Source organism: Aptenodytes patagonicus, chromosome 5, assembly GCF_965638725.1.
Source record: "Aptenodytes patagonicus chromosome 5, bAptPat1.pri.cur, whole genome shotgun sequence".
Classification (NCBI taxonomy): domain Eukaryota; kingdom Metazoa; phylum Chordata; class Aves; order Sphenisciformes; family Spheniscidae; genus Aptenodytes; species Aptenodytes patagonicus.
The window spans coordinates 72,983,261-73,010,269 of NC_134953.1; the positions used below are offsets into that span (position 1 = coordinate 72,983,261).

The 27,009-nt window shown below is 36.2% G+C and overlaps 1 protein-coding gene across 6 annotated transcripts in view; it reads right to left on the reverse strand.

The window, feature by feature from the left end:
- The window catches only part of TTLL7 (tubulin tyrosine ligase like 7), a 72,610-nt gene that overhangs the window by 15,369 nt on the left and 30,232 nt on the right, over positions 1 to 27,009 (reverse strand). For 5 of the 6 annotated variants that reach the window (XR_012995519.1, XM_076340504.1, XM_076340501.1 and 2 more), the window contains exons 8-18: positions 24,891 to 25,055; positions 23,914 to 24,072; positions 15,498 to 15,592; positions 14,711 to 14,858; positions 14,556 to 14,629; positions 11,467 to 11,602; positions 10,566 to 10,652; positions 6,399 to 6,594; positions 5,079 to 5,353; positions 2,018 to 2,152; positions 162 to 242 (exon numbers count right to left, since the gene is read on the reverse strand). Coding sequence is in view for 5 of the 6 variants with exons in the window: in XM_076340504.1 (XP_076196619.1) it covers positions 162 to 242; positions 2,018 to 2,152; positions 5,079 to 5,353; positions 6,399 to 6,594; positions 10,566 to 10,652; positions 11,467 to 11,602; positions 14,556 to 14,629; positions 14,711 to 14,858; positions 15,498 to 15,592; positions 23,914 to 24,072; positions 24,891 to 25,055 (1,551 nt within the window). In the remaining variant the exon portion in view is untranslated. The remainder of the gene's footprint in view (positions 1 to 161; positions 243 to 2,017; positions 2,153 to 5,078; positions 5,354 to 6,398; positions 6,595 to 10,565; positions 10,653 to 11,466; positions 11,603 to 14,555; positions 14,630 to 14,710; positions 14,859 to 15,497; positions 15,593 to 23,913; positions 24,073 to 24,890; positions 25,056 to 27,009) is intronic. The other variant, XM_076340506.1, reaches the window with a different exon arrangement.

The window sequence follows — 27,009 nt, forward strand, 5'->3', positions numbered from 1 at the left end:
ATGGAGCAACATAATTTCTTGCAATTGAATTAATTCATATATATGAGTATTAATAGCCAGTATTTTAGCATCTCAAGTCACTCCCAGCTACTGCTAAACACCAGTACAACACTGCTATGCGTCTGCTTCAGATGATCTTCAGAAAATGAAATGTCACTTACTTTTCGTTGCTTTACAGAATCCAATTTCACCAGCCAATAGGATGCCACTTTTGTTTTATGATACTTCCAATTATCCATAATCTGTAGTCATTGCAAAACACAAGATAAAAGAAATACACATAAAACCAGCTGAAATCTGGCATTTCATTCATGAGCATTCCTAATCCTAAAAAGTGTGAGCATCTAAAAGACCTCTGTGAAAAGAACTTTTCTCTAAAAGAACTAGGAAAATATTTGCAAATTTATGTGGGGGAACACTTGCAAAGACGTGCAATCTTTCAGTTTAATCCTACCCTCTTTTCCCCCTGATTCTGACAGTCATACACTACAAAGCAGGTAGAAACTTATCTTGACTGACTCAGCTCGGATTCCTTGAACACAGCAATAAGTTCAATAATGCATAACTGTTAATCTATTTAAATAGTGAGGTTTTTTGCTGCACAAAGGACATTAGACGTACCTTGAAAACATCTTTTTTTATAAATGATCATATACGAACTGCAATACTCTCCTTTTATGATGTCTAGGTACTACCAAAATAGCTCGAGCTGTGATTATACTTTTTTATTTTAATTTTGTTATTTTATCTTTCTATTCTATTCCAGACCTACAACAAGTTATGCTTCACTGACAACTAATATACCATTACTTGTTTCTTTCCATGATGAAATATTGTTTCCCATCAGAAACTGCTTAAGGCCAGACAAATTTATAAAAGAATTCTGCAATAAGAAAGTGCATTTATAATCATGCTAACGTTGTATGAGAAAGCACCACTAGATGGAGTGCATACACACACACACACTCCCATACGTACATAAATGCACACACACTCTCGCATGGCAGAAGGAGAAAATTTAATGAAGCATTTTATTTCTGATTCTAAGATGAGAAACTAAATACGCTAGTTATGAATGCGATCGTCCAGAATCACCCAAATCAACCATCATTACAGCAGAATTCCTTTCCACTGTGACGTAGTTGCACAGATGACTAGAGACATAAACAACATTTTGAAAGCTCACAGAGCAAAGGACATTTCAGACTGGATAATGAATCAGATGAATTTTAACACACCACGGGCTGTGCTTACTACATCAGAATACACGTGTTAATTTGAATTACTAGATCCCTCCATATCTCTACTAGACTGAGAAAAGATCTTCTATCTTCATTTTTTTTCTTTTCCAAGCTGATGTTAGTTTCTTTGCACTAGATATTTAAAAGGGATTTAGATACCATGTATTTTCTGCTTATATATCTGAATATTAGGTATTGCTTTTTAATTGCCCTTTAGATCGGGCATTGTTTCACAAGTCTTTGATACCAAATGATGAGGCTCAGGACAATGTTGGATGTAAGAAAGGGTAAACTGGCAAACTAAAAGAGCCAAAAAGAGTGTGACTGGTGTTCTTTATGACTAGCAAACTTCCAGTTTGCCTTGCAGCATACCATTCTGAGTTCTCTAGTATGCCTATGCAAGAGCAAGTTAAACATGTCAGGATCTGTACTAACAATATCAGATGAAATATAAACTGTTAATGAATTGTAACATCATTCTTAGCTTACTTAAAAGTTTGAACTTTCTGCACAATGAAAAACTGAATTTTCCTAACCTTCCTGATTGTTTCTCATATATTTTATAAAGACATAGGAATGTTTTCAGTGCTGCTCTTTTAAGGTCAGAAGTATGCAAAGCTCCAAGCTTTTGAAATCTTTTGAATTATCCTGAGCTATGGAAGTTTTAAGGCCACAGGAGCTCATGAATCATAAATTGAGCTTTCTACTTTCCTTCATTTTAGTGGCCTAAACAGCGTTTAGCCTGTAGTTCTTCTTTCTTATTTGTAGATACTTACATCTTCTATAATTAATTCTGATTCTTCATCTGTTTTACCTGGGAACTTCATTCTCATGTCATTGATAATGAGAAGAGTCTCTTTCGTCAAAGCAACTTCTTGCTCTTTTGTTTTCTGTTGCAGCAAAGACTCACTCTAAAAACCAATACAAAGCAGAGGAAAAATTTCAGGCATGTCATTAGATCACATTACAAAGATGCTTCCTTGACAAAAATAAATTTGAACTAGGGTGACATAAAATATATTATTAAAGTGGATAGACATAATATCTAATACATAACTAATATACACACATATGCCTCGTACACTAATGCATCACCGTTACTTATAGTTGTCATATTCAAGAAAAACAGTTCAAATATAAGTTTGTTGGAAACTGAATAAACAAGTATATATTCGATATTTACGATGCCCACCATTTAAAATATATATTTGAAATACAGATAATAGACTTCAAATTTAAATTCAGTGTAATGAAAAGAAATTATTAGTCATAAAAACCTTCAGTTCTTCACTGCAACAATGTAACAGAAACTGCCAATTATATGTCTTTGTGCCAAGAATTCAGGAAGCACTAAAAAGTAAGGACACTTTGCTCCTCCTCTGGTCAGTGGGGGTTCTGACAGTGGCTTCGATTGTCCAGGATTTTGTTTAAAATATCAGTGCTTTTTATACCAACACCAACTTGAACCCCTACAGTGCCTGTGTAAGACCGTCTCTGGAGGGGTTTGGGGTTTTCTTTAAATCTTGGACACTAGTTAGAAGTATTTCTGATCCTCTTTCTTTACTTTTGCATACTTTTGCATTTGCAAGATTAAGTGGGCTTAAGTTTATGTTTTTTCAAGAGTGAAATGCAAAATTTTTAGGCATTTCTAAATCTTTGTAATTTGTAGGAACTACAATACCTACTTAAGGATATTTTTGCTTAAGTAAGTGATAAATATTTTCAAGCGTAACAAAATATTTTGCTATATGATATATAATAATGTGGCTGAAATAAGATAGCAAACATTTCCAAATCCACTTTTGTTTTTAACTGCCATAATAATGTGTCTGTAATTCCCAACTGTAAATGGCTTATTCTAAACTTAGTTTCCATACCTTTAGTACATTTGGATCTCAGCAGCCTCCAAAACTGGCAATATACTGCTCTTTTCTTGCCCAAAGGATAGATAAACTAATACTTTATCACGCATAAATGGTTTCTTCTTAGTAAGTTACAGTTTATCAATTTTAATTTTATTCTAGCAGTAATATATAGTATATTATTCTTAGTTGCAAAAATAATTATGAACAGAGTTCCATTCACAATACAGTACTAAATTATGTAGTTCTTATCCATTCTGTAAGTAATTTTATTCACATTATTTTAAGAAGCATGACCCAAGCTCTATCACCCAACATAATTGTTCTGCGTATCAAGATAATTTCTGTGGTGGAGCTTTCTCAATGAAAAAGAGAGTATGGCTTCTTACTAATGTTAGTTTAAGTGAGTAGCCCATTTTTAATGTCAGACGGGAAGAGACTGTTTTTAATCTTTCAGTGATTTGTATTTGATATAGAGTTAATGTGAATAGAAAGATCTATATTAGCCCTGTCTCATTAAACTCTCAGAGTACATCTTGATGATAAAAGGGTACTTTTAAAACTTGAGATAGCTAATGTGATAAAAAAATACCTTTAACACGTTGTGGTGAAGACACAATCTTAATGTCTTTCCAATTCTATTAGCTGACTTTAAAGATGGAAAACCATGTTAAGGAGTATTTCACAAGATATCAGCACACAATTTTAAAAGGATCCTTTTTCATCATTTAGACAAAGCCTCACAGGCAAAACAGACAATGAGCATTCTATCGGATAAAAATGATGATTAGAGATAGTAAATACTATGAAGCAAGTTAATTAGCATTACAAAAGGCTTTCTCACAATCAAAGCTCACCACAATAAAGAAAGGCTGGAAATATGGGTTAAAAATGCCAATTTGTTTTGCCCCATCTCCAGATGAATTATTTGAGCGATGAAATATACAGGTCAGGCACGAAAGCATGAATGGAAATGCACTGGCACCGACACCCAGTACAATATTGAATGAGGTTGGGGACCGATCCCAGCAAATGCTGCCTAGGGATAAGTGGATATGTGGTCCACCATGCAAACACAAAAGAAGAAATGCCTGGGTTGTGAAGGAGATACCAAAGAGGATGACAGTCTCGTCACAAAAGGAAAAAGCGTGTGGTTCAGAAGTACACTGTGAAATTACAACTAACCACACAAATTCTAAACAGCTAAAAGTGCTTAATCTATTTATTCTATTAATTATTTAGTTAGACCACCTCAGTCTAAATGCTTGTCTGTTTCAGGAACAGGCTTCAAAATGAAAGAAGTTTTACTTTCACTTTCAAAAAAAAAAAGATGGCTTCTGAGACAGTTATTGCAGTGGCAAATCCTAAAGATGACAAGAACTATCTATGAATTTTAAATTGTTCACTTTGGAAGTAGAGCTCTACTGCAGTGGTATAACATATGCAAATATAGGTAACTAGGTTGAAAATTAATTACACCTTCTTCTACAATGGACACCCATACAAAGTCTTACTAATGTTTTATTCTGGTACAGTGTATTTACCCTTGGAGTATACATTGTTTTTTAAATATTGATGTATTTTTGTTACTGTAAAGATTTTGAAGGCAGGTACATCCTTATTTCAGAACCAGTGGTCCCCAAACAAATCACAGAAACTTTTTGGGAGAGGTAAAAATTCTTTCTATCTTCAAAAAACTATTTAGGAGAACAGGTTTCCCAGTCACAAAAACTCTAAGTTTTCCATTCTCACAAAATGTGACATTTGTATTGCTGCACCAGAAACACTGAAACATCACAGCTAGCGCTCCCTGGAAGTCATAGGCAGGTCTAGAGATCTTATATTCGTGAGCTTCTGTCAAAGTAGCATTGACTATAGTACCTCAGGTTTTCTGACATTGTAAAAATTAGTAATGTATTTATTGAGTTTTAGAGAAACGGAACGCATTTTGAGTGCAACTGCTGTGCTAACTCACCCCCGAAGAGTTCATAGCTCCCAAGCTGGGTGTCTGAGAGACTCTGGCCGAAGATGGGCTGCGATTTAAAGAATGAGACCTATTCATTGAGGACGCACGCTGGATTTGCAGAGATGCTTTGGCTGAAAAGGGACGTTGCTCAGCTGCTTGTGACTGCATAGTCGATATTGAACGAGGGCAGCTTACAGAACGCCTTATTGGACCTGTGGATGATGTGGGGGATGAATATGATGGAGATTTTATATTTTTAATCGAAGGTTTCCAGTTCATTCTACCTGCAGACAAATTAAATGAATGATGCAATTACTTATTATTCTTCTAACACCCATTTTTCAGTCTTTGTAACTAACAACATATATCGACCAACATGTGTGCACACGTGTTGTACTATAATGTATGTTGACTAACAACGATATATGTAGCAGTCAGTCATGTCGGATCCTCTAAGAATACATACTTTACATACTCTATAAGAACATTTATTTCTTCCTTATAGTCAGCTTTAATCAGGTAGACTCCAGTCCTCTATAACACGCATCAGATTTATGACACAGTGCGTATGCCCTATAGGTCAAAAAGTACGTGCTACTATGTGTGGCTTCCTGACTGTAAGAATATGGAAGCAGGAGAGAAAATCTGGTTGATGGATCCCATATTTGCAGATCCGGTCTCCCTCATCTGCTCCTGCATAGCTGTACAGTTTTTTAACTCAGTCTTCTGCTAAATAAAGGATGCTGCTATGAAAAATAAAATTTTAGAAGCAGCATTATATGTGTGCAATTACATGATGAAATTCTTTGAGACAATACACCACTAAAACAAAAAATAACATGCTATATCTACCATGTTCAACAGAACACGCTCACAGTAATGCTCTCCAGCAAGCAAGAAAACAATCACAAAAAAAATCTGCGCAGGGATCTCATCTGGAATATATTACCTTCTGTATGTCTCCAGATACATTTCTTTATCCTTTCTATATTCCAGGAAATTCAAGCTTAATAAGACTACCTTTTACAGGGAAAAAAATAATGATCTGCTCAAAAAAAAAATCTAAAAGCAAAGAGGAACGTTCACACCGTTTCCAAGTGTAGCCCAGGTGTATTTTTCTCTTTAGCATTCTTGGCAAAAGAATATTCAATTTTTCCTTTTTTTAAAATGCATTTTTGTTAATTTAGAAAAGATCTTAAAGAAGATGAAACAAGCAAACCAGTGTTTAACCTGGAGTTACAAATGTTGATACATTCTAAAATACCAAAGCATTTTATATAACTCATCGCGAATGCCAGATTTACTTGGAAAAGTGATCATTTAACTTACCCGATCGTTCCAAAGATTTGTATTTGTTTTCTTCAAGATCGTATGAAACTTTTTTCTCTTTTCTTTCATTGTGATCTTCCTTTTCAGTTTCTTCTGCCGATTCTGACACACTGCTACCGCTATCACAGCTACTATCACTATTGTAGTTCTTAAGTTTTCTTAAGGGCTGTGCACTTTCTGGCATTGAACACAAGGGCTAGAGAAAAAAAAAAAAAACAAACCAAAGAAAAAACACCCAAGAAATTAAATTCCTTCATAATCCCAAAAGAACACTTTACTATCACACTAGGTCCCTGATTCAGGCAGGTTCATTTGTACGTATTTAAACCCTCCTAAATTAGATTGGAAGTTTGTCCTTAATTTTAAAATAAACGTTTAAATATTTCATTAAGTTCACTATGCAGTAATCCTAATCTTTCTCACATGAAGAGCAGCATAACATAGTAAGGGGAAGAAAAAATCATTTTATTTCAAGGATGACTTACACTACCAGACATATTGAATTATAGTTTGAAATCATAAATCAAGTGATACAGAATACCATTTACAATCAGTTTCAATCCCTCACCAATATTTGCAATAACTGAAGCTATAGTTTAACAATGATCAACGTGAAGTAAAGAAATACATCAGGGAGCCTTGGCTGGTACACTTCTGAAAGAGAAAGTGATTAATCCACATCCTGCAGAAAGCAGAAACTGGAAGAATATAGCAAGCTACGCTAGGTGTATTTGGTGTCCCATACGCACATGGGATTCAGTGTCATTAGGTGATCAGTCTTGTGCTATTACCAAGGATACTGCAAGACAAAAAGCAAAAAGTAGGAGACAGAGAAACTGATGCAAAAACATAAACTACAAATGAAAATTTTTCTTCTTCCATCTACCATCAGGCAGACAAGAAAAATGCAATATCCTCCATTATATCTATCATCCTAAGAAGGCTCATGTGGTCATTTTTTTTCCCTACACATTTTCATTCTTTCCAGTAACTACCTATAAGAAGCTATGGTGATGGCCTCATCTTCCTAGCCATCTAATGGACTGCAATTAAAACTCAGATTTAAAAAAATTAATGTCATAATTTCTGAACATATTTTGGGTCAGAGTGAAATAGAAGAACTCTCAGGATGAATTTAAATTGCCCTATTATCTTAGCACAATGTAATGCACCAAGATTTATTGTGAAGGGCAACAAAACAAAGCACCAAAGATACTGTTCCTACAAGATACACTTTATAACTAAACATATTCTACCTAAACTTATATTCCAGCCAAGGAAGGAAAGAGATTTCTGCCACTAACTTAAAAGCAACAGTACGTTTATGCAATCCCAAGCTGTTAGACCAGATAAGGAAGAGTTGAAGAAGTGTATTCCATTGAGAAGAGCCCTGGCAATTGTTCAGATTACACAAAGAATATTTTGATATCTATCTACCTGCCAAAAGGACAAATTAAGGTGCCTCAACACTTACTGCTTTCTCAGAAATAGCTGTCCCAATCATTAAATGCTGTGTATCATGGAGATATATTGATCAGACATTCCTGATGAGTTATACAAGGTATAATAAACATTTTCAATGAAAACTCACAAGGGCTTTAAGGTAAATCTCATTCCCACTTATCATATGCATGTTCCTCACACATTCCACACTAAGAACATCCCGACCAAGACTTCACATCAATTAACGAAGAGGAATAAAAAGAAAGGTCAAAGAAATTACAAAAAGCAGTAATGACAAATAATAGCTAGATCTGGGTTTAAACTGACCTCTTAAAATAAGAGATATTTGATTGCTTAGCAATTCTAATCACCTTGATTTTCCCCTTATGCTAACCTCATTTTTCATTGATTAAATTCATCTGATTTTACAGCAGAAAAATAAAAATAAAAGTAATTGCTCATTTCCTCTAAAATATCTGGTTTTATTTCCTTAGTTCTTTTTCCTGCACAAACAGGTGCAATGTAATAAACATGAGTAAACCTTACAGTGTGTAAGGATAAGGTGCCCTCTAGAGGCTACAAATAAACTAGACATTTCCAGAATGTATTTTTCAATCTAAGTAGAATTCAGTAATATTTTAATTGCAGGCAAAAATGCCTTCATTCTGGGAAATTCTTGACTTGTTTTCTACACTGAGCTCCTAATCACGTTCAAATAAAAATAAGGCTAGCAAATATGGAACAGTTGTTACATGCAAAGCTTCTTTATATTCACACACCCCTTTACCCCTCAGATATATGTATGTACGTATATGCGTATATATATGTTTCTATGTATAGAGGAGGATGAGGAGGAAAACACCTCTCTCTCCTAACTATTCCAGCTGTTCTGTATAGAGTTTTCTGAGTCCTGATTGTTCCTTTTTCCAAGGAAGAGAGTGTGCCTGAGGCAGAGCATTTGACTTCCTAAGGGTAGCTTCTGTCAGCAGGCCAGCCACTGACTTTTAAGGGAGGACAGGACTTTATGACCTTCTGAAGGAACCTTTCATGTTGGGTAACATGACGTGAAAAGTACTGTTCCTCCAGGTTTGTTTTGTCCATCAGATCTTGCATGTGTAACTTTTTTGATACGCTAATGGATCTTTATTTGTAGGATTTTATGATTACAAGAAGATGAGTTTTACAGCCTTCCCTTTTGATTTCATCAATTTTATGGCAAAAAAAAAGTGGGAATTTGGGTGATACGCAATTTTTTTCTTTCTCCTGTAAGTGCAAACAATATTGTATTGGTAGAGCAGCTTGGCAGCTACAGAATCCATTTGCCTGCTATAAAAGAAGACCATGTCATATAGCCTCCCTCATAAATAGATCAAACTTCATCTTAAAACTAATTGAGAGGTTTCTCAATTTGGGCGCAGTACCCTATTAAATGTTTATGGCCTCCAGCTTGGGAATGGCTTGTGTGCAACCAGTGTAGAGATAGTATAGATCAAGCCTGTGTGCATACAGTCAACCAGACAGATGCTCTCTGGGGGCTGCTGGGAAAAGACAGGCTTCTGGAAAAGGGAAAAACGTGACGGAGATGTTGAACTGGGATTCAGCTGGACCCTATGTTAAAGAACTGAAAACAAAACCTCAAGGAAAAGAATCCCTGAAGACTGTGGGTTGAGTGTGTTGCCAGGGTGGACAGGGTGGACTCCATTTTTTTTTTTTCCTCTCTTCTTTAAATGAATCCACCACTGTTAAAGCACTAGAGCTCACAAAATCCCCGTACTTGTAATGAGGTTCCTGCAAATCTATCTTAATACCAGATTGGGTATGCAGATCCCCTTTTCCAGTATGCACGCCTGTAATAAGATGTAGCTCTTTGGATTCTTGCACATATATAAAGTACCCCTGCAAGCTCAGGACAATTGTCAGCATTCATTTTGTACAGAAATTCCCAGACTTGTTCACCATGTTCTCAGAAACATAAAATGCTGTAAAAAAAATTTACGTGCATTCATAAACAAATCCATCAGAGCTCAGGAACATAAATGTAGGCTCTTCTAAGCAGACTTGACGTAAAATGTTTGCAGGATATAAGAAAAATACTTACTTTAGCCAAGCCCAAACTATTTATCTTTACTGGCTTACAGGGATATGTAGTGTATTTAAAGCAAAGACTTGCATGAACTATGCCCACAACCAGAAAGCATTAAACTAAAAATAATATACATTCACTTTAAAAGCAGATTTTTGATACGAAACAGGCTCCAAGATATACTGTACAATCCTTTCAGCAAGTAAGCAAGCTACAGATACATCACAATCATAATTAATCCTTCGAGCTTCCATAGTGCCTCTTATCCCATGATCTCAAAATTCCTTAGTGGCACTAATCAATTAAAGATGAAAGCATTCTTTTGAGATAGGCTATGGATATAAAAATCATTTCACACACTGAAATCAAGCAATCTTGTACAACAGTTGTTGCTATGCACGACAATTCTTCAAAATAGCTTAGAGAAGAAAAGAAGGTTCTCGTATCCAGTTAAAATTTCAATGGGATTTAGTTGGACAAATGTCCAACCAAGTTTTTCATACTTCAAAAAAAACCAGGCTAATGGCAGTCTGAGGAAGAAAACTTCCACTAGGGTCAGCTAACTAAATTCCCCACTTAAAATTCTCAGATTATTTCTCTACAGAGTGAAATAAAAAAACTGGTATCTAAAAGTCAAATACCTTAGGTCCTCGCTGCCTGGTGCATTTTCCCATTAGTTTTTCATCATCTATTTCACACTGCTCCAGAAGATCCAAAATGTCCTCCTCCTAGAAATGGGAATTTCACTACAATTAATTCAAAGCAGGACATATTCTATTCTTCCAAAGTTCAAGCACCAACTGGTAGGAATTTGCAATTACTTTGATTACTAATTCCTGACATAAGACTATGAATCCCTCCACAGAAGGATATAAAAGTATTTCTTCTGATGCATGCATCTCTGCTTGCAATCAACATGAAATTGAAAGTTAAAATCAAGTCTTAACATTTATTAAAGATAAAAGTCTGAAGAAAGGGTTAAACAAAGATTCCTGTAAAACTGCTGGATGATGCCAACTACAAAGATGGGAAACTATTTCTCAGCTTTCAAATTAAATCACATTAGTTGGTTATTTTAAACGTAGCCATTCTCCTACTGTTTATCTCTGACTACAAAAGTAGGCAATCAGGCAGAGTTTTTGGATGCCTTAAACTAGTGGAGCTGGTTTTATGATATCTCTCATTCCAGTCCATACAAGTGGATGAATAGGCTGGGGTCATTACTGGAGGAAGAAGGAGGCAATTACCAGCTCAAAAGCAGTTTCTGCCAACCTCTGGTTTGGCCAGGGGTAAGGCTGAGGATCAGGGAAATGGTAAAGTAGCTTAAAGCCATCTAGCCTGTCTCCACCCTGGGTCCACTGCAGTTCATCCAGATTCAAGGATCTGGCCCACAAGCTGCACAAAGAATAATAATAAAATGATGGAAACATTATCAAATGCTATTTATTAGCCATCATACATGATTATCGTGAAACTAATCCACAAGGTCATGAATTCCAAGATAAATAACTCCTAAAGCCAATACTTCTTGTGCTTCAATACCTTCATTCTTTTTAAAGGGTTATTCATTTCCCGCTGAAGTGAAGCTGCTCTTCCAGCAAGAAACGTCTGAAAAGCAGTGGCTAACAAACTCTCATACTTTTCAAGTAATGTCTTATCATCAGGAGGGTAAATTCGCCTAAAACAGGGGAAAAAAAAAATGAGTTTAAGATAGAAGCTGAGCTACTTACCACACTAGGAACAAAAGTAATGCAGCTAATTCACAGTCTCTTCTATAATGCATATGCATCCCATCTATAATAATTATATAATATAATATCATAAAACATATACTGTGAACATTGTTCTCTAAATCTAATTTTAACTCAGTGAACACATTCATGTCTAAACCAGCAATTAGCCAGTCAAAAGAAATACCATGCAGGTCATCCTAGAGATATACCAAAATTCAGTTTTGCAGTACTCTGAAATTTCAGTGGGTGTGAATGATGCACACAGGTGTGAATGATTCATGAAATATTAACAAAATATTGCATGTAAAATTCAGAGCCACAAAATAACTTGCATTAGCAATAAAAGGACACAAACCAGTGAAAATCTGAAGAACTGCTTCGAGTTAATGGGCATGATGTAAATTGAAGATTGAATATGTACTGCACTTGAATGCTAAATCCTCCAAAATAACAAACAGGAAGAAATAGATACTACAAGAAAAAAAATTTTCTGGTACATGGATGTACAGGGTGACTCTGATTTTTCCGTTAGAGCAGCCATGGCATTATTCTCTAAAACCACAGGTAAGGAGATTACGACAATATGAGAAGCAGGACTTGGTGATTTACTCATGCTCATCAAGCAACAACGGGCTTTGAAGAAAACCACTGCAATCCATTTGTCATGAATGCCTGAAACACAGCCAGAAATGATGAAGGTGGAAGACTAATTTCTAATGTATTGTAAGGAGTAATCCATAAGTTAATTCTGCCTGCACTGTGCAAAGCATAGGTACCATTTATATATTGACTGGCATTATGTGACTTTTATGTTTTTGTGGATCTTTTGTGAACTTTTTACGAGGTTCTTCCTCCTTCTTCCTTTTCAGTCTCTTCCTCCTTGAAAAGGTATCTTTCACAATGATTTTGTTGCAATGAAAAAAGGATGGTTATGATCCCATTAGACTCAGGGCATTTCTACAGCAAACTGAAGATGGTTCCAGTTTGCATAAAATACCTGTAGGAGCTCTAATCTAGTTGCAGTCAACACTTTTTAATGGTGTTGATTCTACTGCTGAAAAAGTGCCATAGAACAATACTTTTAAAGAAAGGATATTCATTTTAATATATGTAGCAATACACTGCAGCTAAAGGCCATTTCAAAGTCATATACACCCTTTTCAGTTCCTCATGAATTCACAAATGCTTGAAAGCATGGCTCCTACTTCGACCACCCCAGGACTCCTACTGGAATCAGTGGGCTAGTTGTGCCTGCGGACAGACACTTGACTAAGCCAGCTGCTGAACCTGACATCCATAGATTAAATCAAAGCCTGCTGAGGATGACTGAGGTTTCTCTGGATTTTTGTTCAGAAAGCAGTATTAATCCATGCAACAATACTAGCACCCAAAATTTCCATGACTCTATGGCAATGCCTGACAGAAGCTAGTCCTGCTCTGCAGGCAAACATCACAACGAGAAAATACTGCATAATGCTCAGACAAAATTTCTCTGCATCTCTAGCCAAGATTTCTTTCCTTCTCAGGCTCTGCTGATTCTTCTGCCTTTTGCAAACACATGGTAATAAGAAAACACAAAGCTGTTCCTGCCCTTTTACATGTGCATATTCCTCATGAAGTGACACTTCATTTTTTCCTGAGGAAAAAAAAAATGTTTGTATTTTTATTGATTTACATTAACCAAAAAGCTAAATAAAGAGAGCATTTGGCTCATTTTCAGTCAAGAACTGAATTAGCAGCCTAAAATGCGATCAGTCAAAAAGTTAGACTTTAAAGTTATCAAAAAAGCAAAATGTATTAAAGCCTCATGATGTTTCTCTTTCTTATAGTCTAAGTAGCATAAAAATAACTGCTTCATTGTGGGGTTTTTTGATGTACTAGTTCAGCTCCACATATGTCAAGAAAGGATGTAATTAAAACTAGGAATGTTACAAAGAAAGACTTTTTGTAAGCAAAATGTTAATTCATCAAAAATGAAAATTTCACAGAAACATGTGTCTGTTTAAATGAGAACTTTACTGGGAATTATAGAACATCTGCTCAAAAAAGCAGAGATGAAGAACAGCAGTAAAGGCATTCTGACTAATTCAGAATAAAAGATGTGAATCCAGACCTCCCACGTCCTGGATGGATGTTATAAAGAGTGGGCAAATGCTCCCATCATCTCTTCCTCGCCATACTCCACTCTCTTTCACCAAATATTCATAGGCCTTGCTTTCACTTCTCATTGAAGCAAATACCAAGAAATAATAATAATAATAAAAACATCATAAAACAAAATTCTTGTTTTCTGGCCAATGCCTATTATAACCAACAAATTAAAACTTCCTTTTGAACGTATTTTACCAAGGAATCTGAAGATACTTACATTTAAGCCTACTAAGATCCAAAATCAAAGTGCAGAGATATGAATATAGTATTTCAAGTGCCATTCTATCAAAAATGATAGAAGCACCAATAGTTTCTGAACTTTTGGTAAGCCTCATAGATAACATTCAGATTTTATTTTTTATAGGGGAATACTCAGACTTTATTTTTTTTTTATAGGGGAATACTCACACCCCTACATTGCCCCCCCCCCCGAGATAAGAATCCTATGTGATTGTAGAACAGGTCCATAATGACAGTCATGGTTCTTGGTACACTGAATGTGAACAATCATGTCTTTCAAGCAAATGTCTTGCACAAACACTAGAGTGATTGATGTCATATAAATTCCTAAGTGCATGCAAAAAGAACTATCTGAAAAAACAACTTTACTACCTGGTGTACATGTATACATTTTCTATAAATGCCTACACATTTTTGGCAGGAACATCATCTACCATAAATACCTGGTTCCATTATTCCTAAAGAATGCACTGAATACTTCCTACTAATACAGTCAAAAATAGTTACCTGTAGTTCCCCATGTGTCTATTTTCATGCTCCTCTTTGGAAATCTGTTTACGTACTTGTGCAAGTCTTTCCTTCTACAAATCAAGAAAATAAGACAATTAAAACAAAGAGAGCATAAGCCACGGGCAAGAAACAGCACATTTTTTCCTTCCTACCAGTTCTTCTTTTCTCCTTTCCAGTGTGTGGCGCTGCTTCTCCCAGTCTGAGGAACCGGGCAACAGTTTTTTCATTGAACCTTGACCATACAGCCTTTTTTGAGCCTCAGCCTTCTGTTGAGCTAAATTTCTCCTTTTATCACTTGTCCTGAAACACAGATGATATTAAGATATGTCAATCCAATGCAGCTGAGATGAGATGCACTTTCATCTCAAGTATATCATCTGTATTTTTCAGTCAGTCATGTGCGGTTTATGGTATAAAATTAGAACAGAAACTCTCATTAAGATTTTTTTTTAAATATTAACTTTTATGGCTACAATATTTTCAGACTTTAAGGTGTGAAAGGTGTTTAAATGGTTGTATCTATTTTCCTGAAGTGTAGATTTTCTCCAACGCATCCCAACTACAAAATTTTCCTGTAGAGGGGTATGGCTTTTGACTGGATGTGAAACTATCGCCAAAACAAAATTTCCTGTATGGCCACATGCACTCATATCCCCACTTTGAGATCTGTTTGAAAAATCATTAAAAAAATTTTTAAAAAGTACAAAAGTTACTATTACCACTCATTTTTTGCAAGCACATGAGCAAGAAGAAAAATTAAATTTGGGTTAATTTCAATAGCAAAACTGACAGCAAGGGAAACATTTACATTTTGAAAATATGAAGGTAGAAAAAAAAAGGTCTTCATTTTCTCCTAGTCCAGTTCAAATTTAAAAAAAAACAAAATAAAATCAAAGCAACAGAAAGAGAGCCAGACTGAAGAAAAGAGGACAAGTTTACCGTATGTTGAGAAGCTTTAATGCATTTAGCAGAACACCTTTTTTTACATCATAGTCTATTTTTTGATCAGTTCCAAAGCTTGGGGCACGATTAATCTGAAAAAACGAGATACAGAAGACTCAGGAATGTTCACCTTCACTGGGAACACATCTATTGTAACAGGCTTTGGAGAAACCATTTTTTCAAATATAGCAGAGATTAAGAGAATACATGTTGAGAAGCTCATTTTCATTTGTATTTTTAAAAAAATAGAGCATTGAGTATCACAGATACTGGGAGCCAGGAAATGTACCTTTCAGCCACCGAGTTATCCAGACACTTACAATGAACACCATTCAAGTACTGGCACTGTAAATCCAGTCTAATCTATTCTTGGTCGCTGCAACCAGAAAATTTACCATGCAAAGTCCTGTTAAACACATTATAACAGACTATGTGCCATGCTACGGTAGCCCAGCATAGGAAGAGTTAAACTCTTTCCTATTTCTGAATCTGAAAGCAACTTTGAATACTTCTCTAAAAAGTAACAACTATATAAGGACAGAAAGAGGCTCTAATTCAAGGACTTCTCAAGTATATTTAAATAACTATTCAGATACACGTTACAGCAACACCTAGAGATCTAAGTTATTAAATCTGTACACAGCGTGAAAACATAAAGTAATTAACAGTCTCAGTAACAAAAAGCTTATAAGCTAAGTACAAGATAAGAGATTAAAAACGTTACCATAAATATAGAGGAACAAGGGAAATGCAACTGGGAATCAGTGAGACTAAATCACACGCTTAACAGCCAGGAGTCTCAGCCAACCACCATATAACCACTGCCAAGCTTTGGAGCCCCTGCAGAAGAACGTCAGTTTGTGGAAAGCTTGGAGGAGGGATAATGAAGTAGCTGCATCAACATTTCTAGGAACACCTTCCAGGCTGGTATAAAAATTTATACGTGAGCAATGGGTGCTAATGAGAGGCAGGAATCTCACCTTGACAGTGAATGAGCAATGCTGGTTACAGAAGGGACAGACACTAAAGAGCTTCAGAAGTGAAAACTAATACCTTGCGCCCCAGGCAAATAAGAAGTGGGATACAGAGACAGTTAGTATGTTCAAATCAGAGGGCAAAAGCAGTTCATTAAAATTGCGTTTTAGCACTTTTGATACATTAGAGCATGGTAGAGCCTCTACAGTTGAGGGACAAAGAACTGTTCTGGCTGGTGAGCCACCAGCTGTCCTGCTGCTGAGTCCCAGCAGCCCCATCACTTATGCTTATAGCCAAAGGGTACCTTTTGGCTTTGGGAATCAGCTTGTTTGCTGGTTTTGCAGACGGGCTGGCGAAGTGAGCAATGAGATCTGACGTTGAAAGAAAAATGACGAAAATTCAGCAGAAAGAGTGAAAAAGTGCATACGTATTCTTTTTTGGAAGACTTTCATCCAAATATTTAATCGACCAACCTCCTTAGACTGACCTGTTCATCTCCTATCACATCACAAAGGCTAATTTTCTTTTTCTAAACTGTGATAGTACAAACATTTATTGACATTCATTTTTTTTTAAATGTGAATGTTCCACTTTCAGCTAAGCAAACATGTAAACATTCAGAGAAACGAACACGAGGGTTAAAACCCAGTTCTCCAACATTTCATTAGAGAATACTGGCAGTTGACAAGACCACAGACACATTGCATCTCATTTTCAACATGAAGTTTAAACAAAACACTTTAACTAGTGCTGCATTGATTAAATACAGCTGATAACTGAAATGAGTTGAAAATACTCTGATTTTGAGATATCATATTGTCTAATCCAGGAAGGATTTGTGTATGTTTACACACATATGCATGAAGATCCAATATGGAGCCTTATGCTTCAGTCCAGCAAAGTACACAAAAAGCTCACTGGACTGAAAACAGAGACATAAAATCAAGCCCCAACTCCTTATTCAGGAGAGATGTGAGATATAGAACAAAATTATATTCTGTACCATGTATTGAATTTTTTTACTCCATATGAACAGGTAGCAACTAACAATATTCTACTTTGAAATAATGTTTTTGCATGCATTAAAAACAGGTGAACGGACAGAAATATATTCATTAAAACTTCCAACAAATTAATTTCTAATTTTTTATGTACACTGAATCCTTAAATCCAGTGAGACTGCAGTTATATACGGGGACTTATTTGGAACATGTAAAACATTATGTTGGTCCAACACTGAATTCCTAGAAATGCACAGACACATGCTTACACAGCATTGAAGCATCCAACTTGAGAGCATACAAAAGTGCACACTGTTGTATTTATATTTGGTTTAGGTACTTCCTAGATTTACAACAATTTGAAGTATAATATTGGGCATAAATTCTGCATTAATAAAAATGTTATAACTATGTGTTGCTTCTATGAGCACCAGTGAGAATTAACACTATGGAAAGTGTAATATAATTTAAATAACAGTTTCTCTCCTACAGGGTGAATTTTGCCAAGAATCTACATCTCGCACTTCTGAACAAACAAAAACATACTGACTCTGTTTATTAAGCAGAAAATTAAAGTGGGGGTAGGAAAGATGTAAGAAGGCATTTGAAATGCTATTATGAAGCAAAATGCTATTATGAGACATTACACAATCACTCCACACTAAGGTTTCTGTCACTTTAATGCAGTGATTTAAGAGGCTGAAAAGCTATGGCATTCATAGTTAAAACTGGAGCACTGCTGTATCACCTGCATCCTCAATTTTTCTGACATACCATTCATGACTAATGTTTGAGATCCCAATCCTACTGTGACCTCAATCCGGAAGAGTAACCAGCGGGGCAGTAAAAACAGTGATCCAGTTCTGGATAGCTATTGCAAACTTGGTTTGGTGCAACACGTTTCAGGTAGCAGCAGATGCAGGTCCAGTACAAATAAAATCCGAGCAACGGGGTACATCAGAAGTTAATCATAGAAAGCAGGTGTGAATTTAAAGTTCATTAGCTATTCCATACTAACTGTTTATGTGTATACTTCAGCTGCCTCTTGATTTAGGATGACTATGTGCAAGGATGCTTCACTAACAAACTTTTCTCTTTAACCCTCTTCATCTGTTCCATGCATCTCCCTTCTCACAACAGAAACTTCAGGAGGCAGTCTTGACAGCTGACCTTAAATGTCAGCTAAAAAGTTTACTTATCACTGAGTGTAGATGGAGTTATGGGAGGTATAAAAATGCGGAATATCTTCATCCAGCATTGCTACCCAAAGCTTCATAACCTGAACCCACAGCGTAAGTCTCTGATGTGCAAAACCACCCATACTCTTGACGTAAATCTGCAAGAAATCATAATTAAGTCACAAAAAAAGGGTTTAATCCACAAATAACATTTTTAGAGCAGAAAAACCCTCTTCAATACCAGAAAAAAACCCCAGCAGCAGATAATCTAATCTCCAGAGCATACAGATAATATGCTCCCTGCAAAGAGCACAACTAACTAAACTGGCTACCACAACATTTTACAGTCTCACCACACAATACCTTTTCAAGGCTCCACTCACTTGTTCATAGAGGTAACTAATGCCTTTTTCCTTAACAGGGACTTCATATTATAGACTACCTGGGACCTCACTTGAAGCAAAAAAATACCTACATGCTTGATCTAGCTGACTACCTTCCATAATCAGCACTACTCTTAAACTAGCAGCTATCTGGTTGAATCTAGTCATGATGGATTTTATAACACTAATTCTGGAGCTATGGCAGTGTCGTGCATTAGGTTTCTTTGATTAAATTATCTTCAAAACTTCAAATTTTCTAATGTGTTGTATACAGCAACGCATCAAAAAGAAAAATTGCTTAATAAACAGATACAGTATTCCTCTATATAGACTCCTGGACATAATGTTTCTCACATCTATTATTTTTACAATATCACAATTTTATCTCCCAAATATCTGCTTTACTGATTATGATACTTTAGGTTCTTTACTTTCTACTTTCTATGACTTTTCAATAGCTACAGAACTGAATTGTCCACATAAGTTTTTAACTCCTCCAACTGAAATCTTCAATGTTGGTTTCACAATTAAAATTTCACTGAATATAGCACATACAATTAATCAAACTGCTTGTAAGCACAGCAGTTGTGTAGCTCAGTGTATTTCATAATTACATACTTGTCACCAGAGGACCTCATATCTGTAATGCTTAAATTAAGCAGCATAAGTTGAAGTACCTCCTGTGAAGGGTCCCATCCACAGTTACATTTGCAAAGGATTCTGATTTTACAAAAATTAAACTCTGTAAATGTGTAAGATAAACCATTTTCTTCTTCACCAAGACATGAGATAAATTTCAGCCTGGCATTTCACCTCTTTACCAAAACAGTCAAAGAGCATACTCTCACCTCCCACTGCTGCAGCCTATTAGCATGGAGTAGGAAAAGAAATTTTCCACTATCTGTCACACATACCTATTGAAAAGACCTTTCAAATATAAAGAGAGATTACATGAATGACTTTATAAACCTAAAATCAATTGAATAAAATATTACACCCTTTCAATAACAGGGATTTAATCTCTGTTCAATCTGTAGGACAGTGTGAATGTTTTGGAAGGGATCTCATTCTTTAATAAAGTGATTGAGATTACTAACAATAGAATTCAAAAAGCAAAAGAAATTTATAAGCCATAAAAATCCTATTACACAGAAAGCTGTTAGTGGCTATCATTGAGCAGATATTTGATTAGAAACAATCATGAAGTTCATTGTAATCACTCATTCCTAAACTTCACAAATTGTGAGAGTGCTAACCCCCTTTTTCTTAGCTTCAGCAGAAGGCTGTTTTTCCATGGCAGTTTAAACTAATACAAATCCAAGCTGTCATACTCTGCCTACTTCATTGTCTTGGCACTGGGGTTCACAGAGAGTGAGGAAGCTGATGCCAATGATCCACATGAAGATTAACCTCACCAAAAATTATTTTTCATTGGTCCTTGATCATCTCGGGAAGGAATCCTACAAGCACCAGTGCCATCACAGGGAAGGGGGCAGGGAGCATGCCTTCAACAAAGGACAGGAGGAAGGCAGAGATCTTGCAGCCGGTACATTGTTCAGTTTAAGCACCACAGAACTGCCTCATACGGGTGCTGTTTCACGTTTAACCTAGTCCAGTGCGACTGCAGGCTGCCAGAAAGGACTGGTGCTGCCCCTCTCTTAGTCCTGCCTTCATGTCACTTCCCTCTTCCCTGCACCAAACCAAACGTTGTGAAGTCCCTGCGTGAGGAAGTTCTGCAGGCTGATTTAGTGTAAAATTATGGTTTGCTTGGAATGGTAAATGAGACGTTCATCCAAACAGCACCAGAAACATCTCATCCAATAGACATGACCACCAGATAGAGGCAAGTTGCTAGCCCAGCTCTTTGGGCAACTGCCCATAGTAACACCATATTATATGTTAAATCAAACTGCAGTCTTTTCACTCTTGATTCATGGGAAAAGTGGGAAGAGTAGGAGTTACTACTGAAGGCAAATATTGAGCCAGTTAAAGCCATGTGTGCTTACTGGATTCAGTGCTACTGTTTGAAAGCAAAGAGAACCCATGTACGAGCATCAGAGAGAGGAAAAAGACAGCAGACAGCAGAAGAAAGAGCCCCAAAAATGGCTCTCCAAGGCAACAGAGGGAGAGGCTGCCTGGGCACAAAAATCACTGAAAGGAAGTCGTCTTTGTTACAAATAAATAAAATTAAAAAGAAGGAAAGGATTGAACCAAAGAGCTAGATGAGTAGTCTCATCAGTTGCTCCTCCTAACAGTAATCGGAAAGGTTCTAAATATTGCTAAACTCTTGGGCCAAGGGGCAACTGAGCTTCAGTTACACTAAATAATAAATTTGTGGATCTGTATATAAGGTGAGTTTCTCTCACCCACATAAAACCACAATCAAGTTGGGTACCCTGCACTTGAGGCAGTTATTAAAATGTGATCTTTCTCTCCAGGGATCACAACTTTGTGATCCCAACTGGCTATAATGAGGTTGAACAAGGCTGGAGTCCATCCAAGAACTTCAACTGTGTGATTTTCCTATGTACATAAAGTAACCTAGCTTGGAAATTCTGGTCCAAAAGAGTAAAACTGGATTTTCTGGGAACAGAGGGGAAATCTAGGTAGTTGTTGCTACTCAGAAAGGACGGAGGCTGCTGGGTCTGCACAGAGGCTTGCCAGAAACATTTGGTGCCACAAGATGGCAATCATGCATTTCCCACAGCCCTCACTTCGGTAGAAGGTTCCGGAAGTTCAGTAGCATCAAGGAGCAGGAGAGCTACATCGCATCAGGGCAATCTAAACAAAAGTCATCTCAGGAAAGCAGAGTCATTATAATGTTGCACAATTTATTTCTTATAATAGTTTATTAAGCTATCTTTATATCAGAAAAGCTACATGACCTATGGAAACATGAAACTAGATTTACCATCCTAATCCTATTTTGGCAATTTTCCCATAACACTGGGAACATTCGGAGCCTTGTGATTAGTACTTGTTACCACTGTTAGAAAGAATGATTCACTCCCCTAAGGGGGGTTTGGCAAGAGGGAAATGGTGGAAAAAAATAAGAGTGGAAAGCTGGGGAAGAAGCCAGAACTGGTTTAGGAAAAAAAAAAATTATATATGGATATACATATATACACACACACTCTGTATATATATTATGTAGTGTGTATATATATACACACCGTATATTTGATCTTTACTACACTACATATGGTATACATACGGTGTGCATACATATACATACTGTGTGTTTGTTCTGAGAGTGCTGCAAAAAACATGAACAAGCACAGTAAAATTCAGTGGATGAGTATAGAAGCTGAATTACTAAGTTTCAAAGTTTGAAATTTCTGTTAGTTTAGTTCAATGTCTGGCAAAATAAGTTGAAGGATACCCGTATCACCAAAAGCAGAAAAGGAAATAATTAGACTTCTAGATTTAAAAAAAAAAAAACAGGTACACAACTCCAAGTCCTGAAGTATTTTCCATCAACCCAAAATACCAGAGCAGCATTTACTACTTTGTAAGATCCCTCCCTCACAAACAAGGCGTCGGGGATAGTACGATTCTCCTCTGAGAAGCATTATCATACACGGTGAATCAAATCCCTAAAATCTCCATACTGCATGTAAACATCCATGGCAGATAGAGGGTTGTCCTTCACAACGGGTTCACCACATGGGTTGGCTCACCAACTCTCATAGAAGAGGTCTGTCACCATTTGCTACAAGGCTGGGTGAAACGCATACACAGACCAACTTCAGACTGCACTTAAACAACTACATACACTTATATGCAAGCTACAGGCAACCTACAGATGATAATCCGGAAGCGTAGAGCTAAATCAAAGGGGTAGTAGGCTTTGCTCAACAGAAAGAGAAGATGTCAATGCAGTACAGACTAAGTTCATGTCATGTGCTTCTTTTGGCTGGCACATCAAAGCCAGCAAATATGCCTATGTCTGCATTGCAACAGTGAAGGAATCTATATTTTTCTAATAAAAATTATACTGAACCCCTGAGAGAAATAAGCACAACGAAACAACTGTTGACAGTATTAATGGCCTGAGAACAAGGTTATAATTCAGTAAATTAATTGTGTACATTTTGCACATCGGTAGCCAAATCATATTCATGATTTATTGTCAACAGACAGATTTTTAATACATTTTGCTTTTTTCCTCCAGCTGTACAGCCTCCCAACCAGTTAACATAATGATATAAGACAATCTGAAAAAAGACAAGTGAACTCTATGTATATGTTATTAATTGTGTAATTAAAGAGACACAATAGACAAACCTCAAACATTCCTGGTTGAAAATGTGTTCAAGCACCACTTAAGCTTAACTGTACCAGTAACATGTCAGAGGAGAAACGGTTCTCCCAGTCCATTTAGGCCAACTGTTTGACAGCATTTCACGTATACTTAATTAGTTTCCTCTGTTTATGCGGGTGCTTTTAAAAGCCACAGGAGAGGAAAAGAACACACATCCCAAAAAAGAGAAAATTAAGACCATACATTCACAAAAGTTGCCAGAGCCATACTCATGAATGAAATCTATGTAGCACCCAATTGCTATAAAGAAGGTCCTTCAGCTACAATAACAACTGGATTAACATCACATTTCTCATTAAAACTTTCAAAAACATCTGAAATGCAACATTCCTCCAGGAAGACGATTACCTTTACCTGAGTCTCCAAAACCACTGCAAGGCAGTGCTTCCATATGGATGCTGCAGAAAAAGCACCATCTACGCACTCAACAACAGTACCTCCTGCAATGCAGAGATTTTCTTTGGAAGTTTTCTTACATAGATATGAATTCAGCTGGGGCTTTGTTAACTTTACTCTTAAAAATTTACTTTACATTTGTTTAAAGAGGTTTACCTCTAGGAGCCATGGTTTTAGTTTTCTGTCCAGCAGAATATCAAATCCCAGGACTTCAAAGCAGACACTGTCACTTCCTGGTGCTTGCCCTGGCCTGCACATGCGATAAGCATGAAGAACATGTGGCTCTGCAACTATGAGAGTCTTCACTACTAACTCCTGTAGGGATTTTTTTCAGAAAAATTCATCAAGAGAGAAGACACCAGTATATATTGAGCTAATGTGTTTCATACTTTAATCTTTTAAATTTCATTAAAGTATCTACTAAAAAAAGATTTAAAATACCAAATAAATGGTCTATAATAAATAAACTATTTCTATGGAGTAACAGATTTTTTTTTTATATAGCTCTAGAGTATATTGTTATACTTTCCAGAGTAGATACGTACTTTTAGACATGTAATAACTTAAACGCTAAAGGTATTTTGGGAACAAAGTATAGTATTGCCAATCTTCACCCATTTCATTTTGCAATATAATTTTCAATATTCTCAGAATCATATGTACAGATGATGCCTAAGCTCTAACAATCTTAGGCCTATTCCTCACCTAAAGACACCTGTAACATAACCACTGACTTCAACGGCGCAGGTTCTGGTCCGCAGATATATGCAACTCTGACTACAGTTTTGTAAATATTCACACATAAAATTCACTTTATACTCTAGAAAAGTCTCCAAGAATTTAAATGGGTTGGTTCCTTTGTATCATATTACTTATGTGAATAACTGTTTGAAAGGGCTTTTGTCCCTCAGAAAAAGTTTAACATTAAATTTATAATCAAACTCTGAAATTAGCCTTTTAAAAACCATAATCATCATTTATAGTATGTCCTTTGTGGCATGCATTGCTGAGAATTTGGATTAATAAAGTTTCAAAAATCATTCTGGATTCCAGTAAAGCAGATGGCAGAAGCAATTAATTTTCTAAGAATATACATACACAAAATAAAGAAAAGCATATTAGTTTTATCTTACTGAAATATCACTCCAGAATTTGGAGACATCAAGATTATTTGTTTCTAGAAACTCAGTAAACCATTTTATGGAGCGTTTGCTTCCTTTGTCTTCTGTTTCATCCCGTCCAAAGTGTTCATTATGTTTGTTGACAGAGTAGTTAGTCAGATGCATATACAATTGACTCTAAAAAAGGAAGAAAAGACATTAAAAAATCCTTAAACACAACTCTAGCATGGTCAATTCAAAAAAATTAAAAGAAAAAAAAACATGTTAGATCAATAATGACATAGTCAAACGGTTCATATTTGCAAATAACACTATATACAGATTTAGCATTTCTGATTCTTGGAGATTTCATCTACTGAATGTTCTAGCCTTCTTATAACAAAACCTGTGCTCGTATTTAAGCCAGTTGCAGTCAACCGATCTACCACTCAACATCTGGTTAGGCAATATATCTGCCATTTTTACAGGTCTATATGTAAATAACTACCTAAAAAAGTGAACAGCAATTATCATAACTTACAGAATGATTACATTCCACAAGAAGCAAACAATAAAGATGGTATTTTGAAGCGCTACTTTAAAAGTGCTAAAAAACACTCTGGCATCTGTTTCATAGACAATCCCACATTTCAGTTTTCACTGTAGTTTATTTATGAGAAATGTTCTCATGATAGTGATACTTTAAAATATCTGTTACGTATAAACTCATCTGCCATATTGATATCTGCCAAAATTGCTCATTTTTTACTGGCTGGTAGCCGTACATCAGCGGGAGGTAAATTTCAAGATATACATTACATAAATGAGTGAGTGCCAGAGTTCCTTTATGGAGCAAAATGTCACCAGCAATAAATTCATGTTATCAGTTGCATTCAAAAAAAAAAAAAAATATTACCTTTCCAAGACCAATTTATAAATCATGATTTATATGTTTACATTATCTGCCAGTACAGATACTAATTCAGCTTTCCACCTACGCTACCACGATGACTGTCCTCATCACAGTGACAGTTCTCTGTCATGTTTGATTCCTTACTGGAATGTAGTTCATGTTCTAAGCTGACCATAAGCCTTCTGTTTCAATTCCTTTTTGATAAGATAGCCAATAGATAACACAAGCCTTCTGCTGTAATTTATCTCACTGCACTTACTTATGTTTAAAAAACCTTAATGAAATTAACAAACCCAATCGACTTAATTGTAGGCTAGTTAACAATATATTGTATTAGCACTACAAGTAACGAATTTCTCCCATAGCTTCCAATTACTGCTTTGAGAATCATTCTGAAACCTCTTGGTTTTCAATCGTTATAAATGTCATCTTTCCATGAAATTCCAATTATTTCAGACAAAAGCAATTACTTTTCAGACTACAAAAATATTGATGTGGTTTTAGAACATTTATTAAGCATCTGAACTAATCTTTATTCTGAAGTTATCTGGAACAATGTCACCGTGGAACAATGGCATCCAAAGAACAATGTCACTAGTGATAAGCTAGGCTATTTCATACAATAGACAAACTACAACATGAACAGTTGTGAGAACACAGAAACAACTGCCTGTTCTGTTTATCTGCTCAGATAATGAGTACAGACTGAGGTATAAGAAACTTAAATCTACTGATGCCTCCCAATGCTTCAAATCTACTTCTTTCTTAACAGACATCTGCATTTTGGTCTGTGCCAGAAGAGAGGGGTTACACCTCTCAACAGGGGAAGATGCTGTACAGTGAATGGGAGGATTAAAGCGTCCGAAAACTTTAGCATGTCCCTTGCCATTTCTTGGTTCCCTGCAAGTTTATAGGCAGCCCTGCTGTATCACCCTAAAGTTGACAAGTACATACTCCTCTCCCCGCTGAAGCAGTCACTGACAGACAGCACCAGCAGCAGATTCCCTCACGTTCAGGGACTGCAGTGACCACTCTCATGCACTGGTCTTTGTATCGCTGTTTTTCTGTTTTCTGCATAGGTTCCCAACACGGCGGCTGAAACATTGCAGGATCCTCAGCAGAAGCTCTAAACTTCAGGGATGTTAAACAACGATCTAGCAGGAGATAAACCTTACCCTCCCCCTACCCCACCCCAAACTGAGTCTCAGATAAATATAAAAGCAATGTAACTGTTCCTGA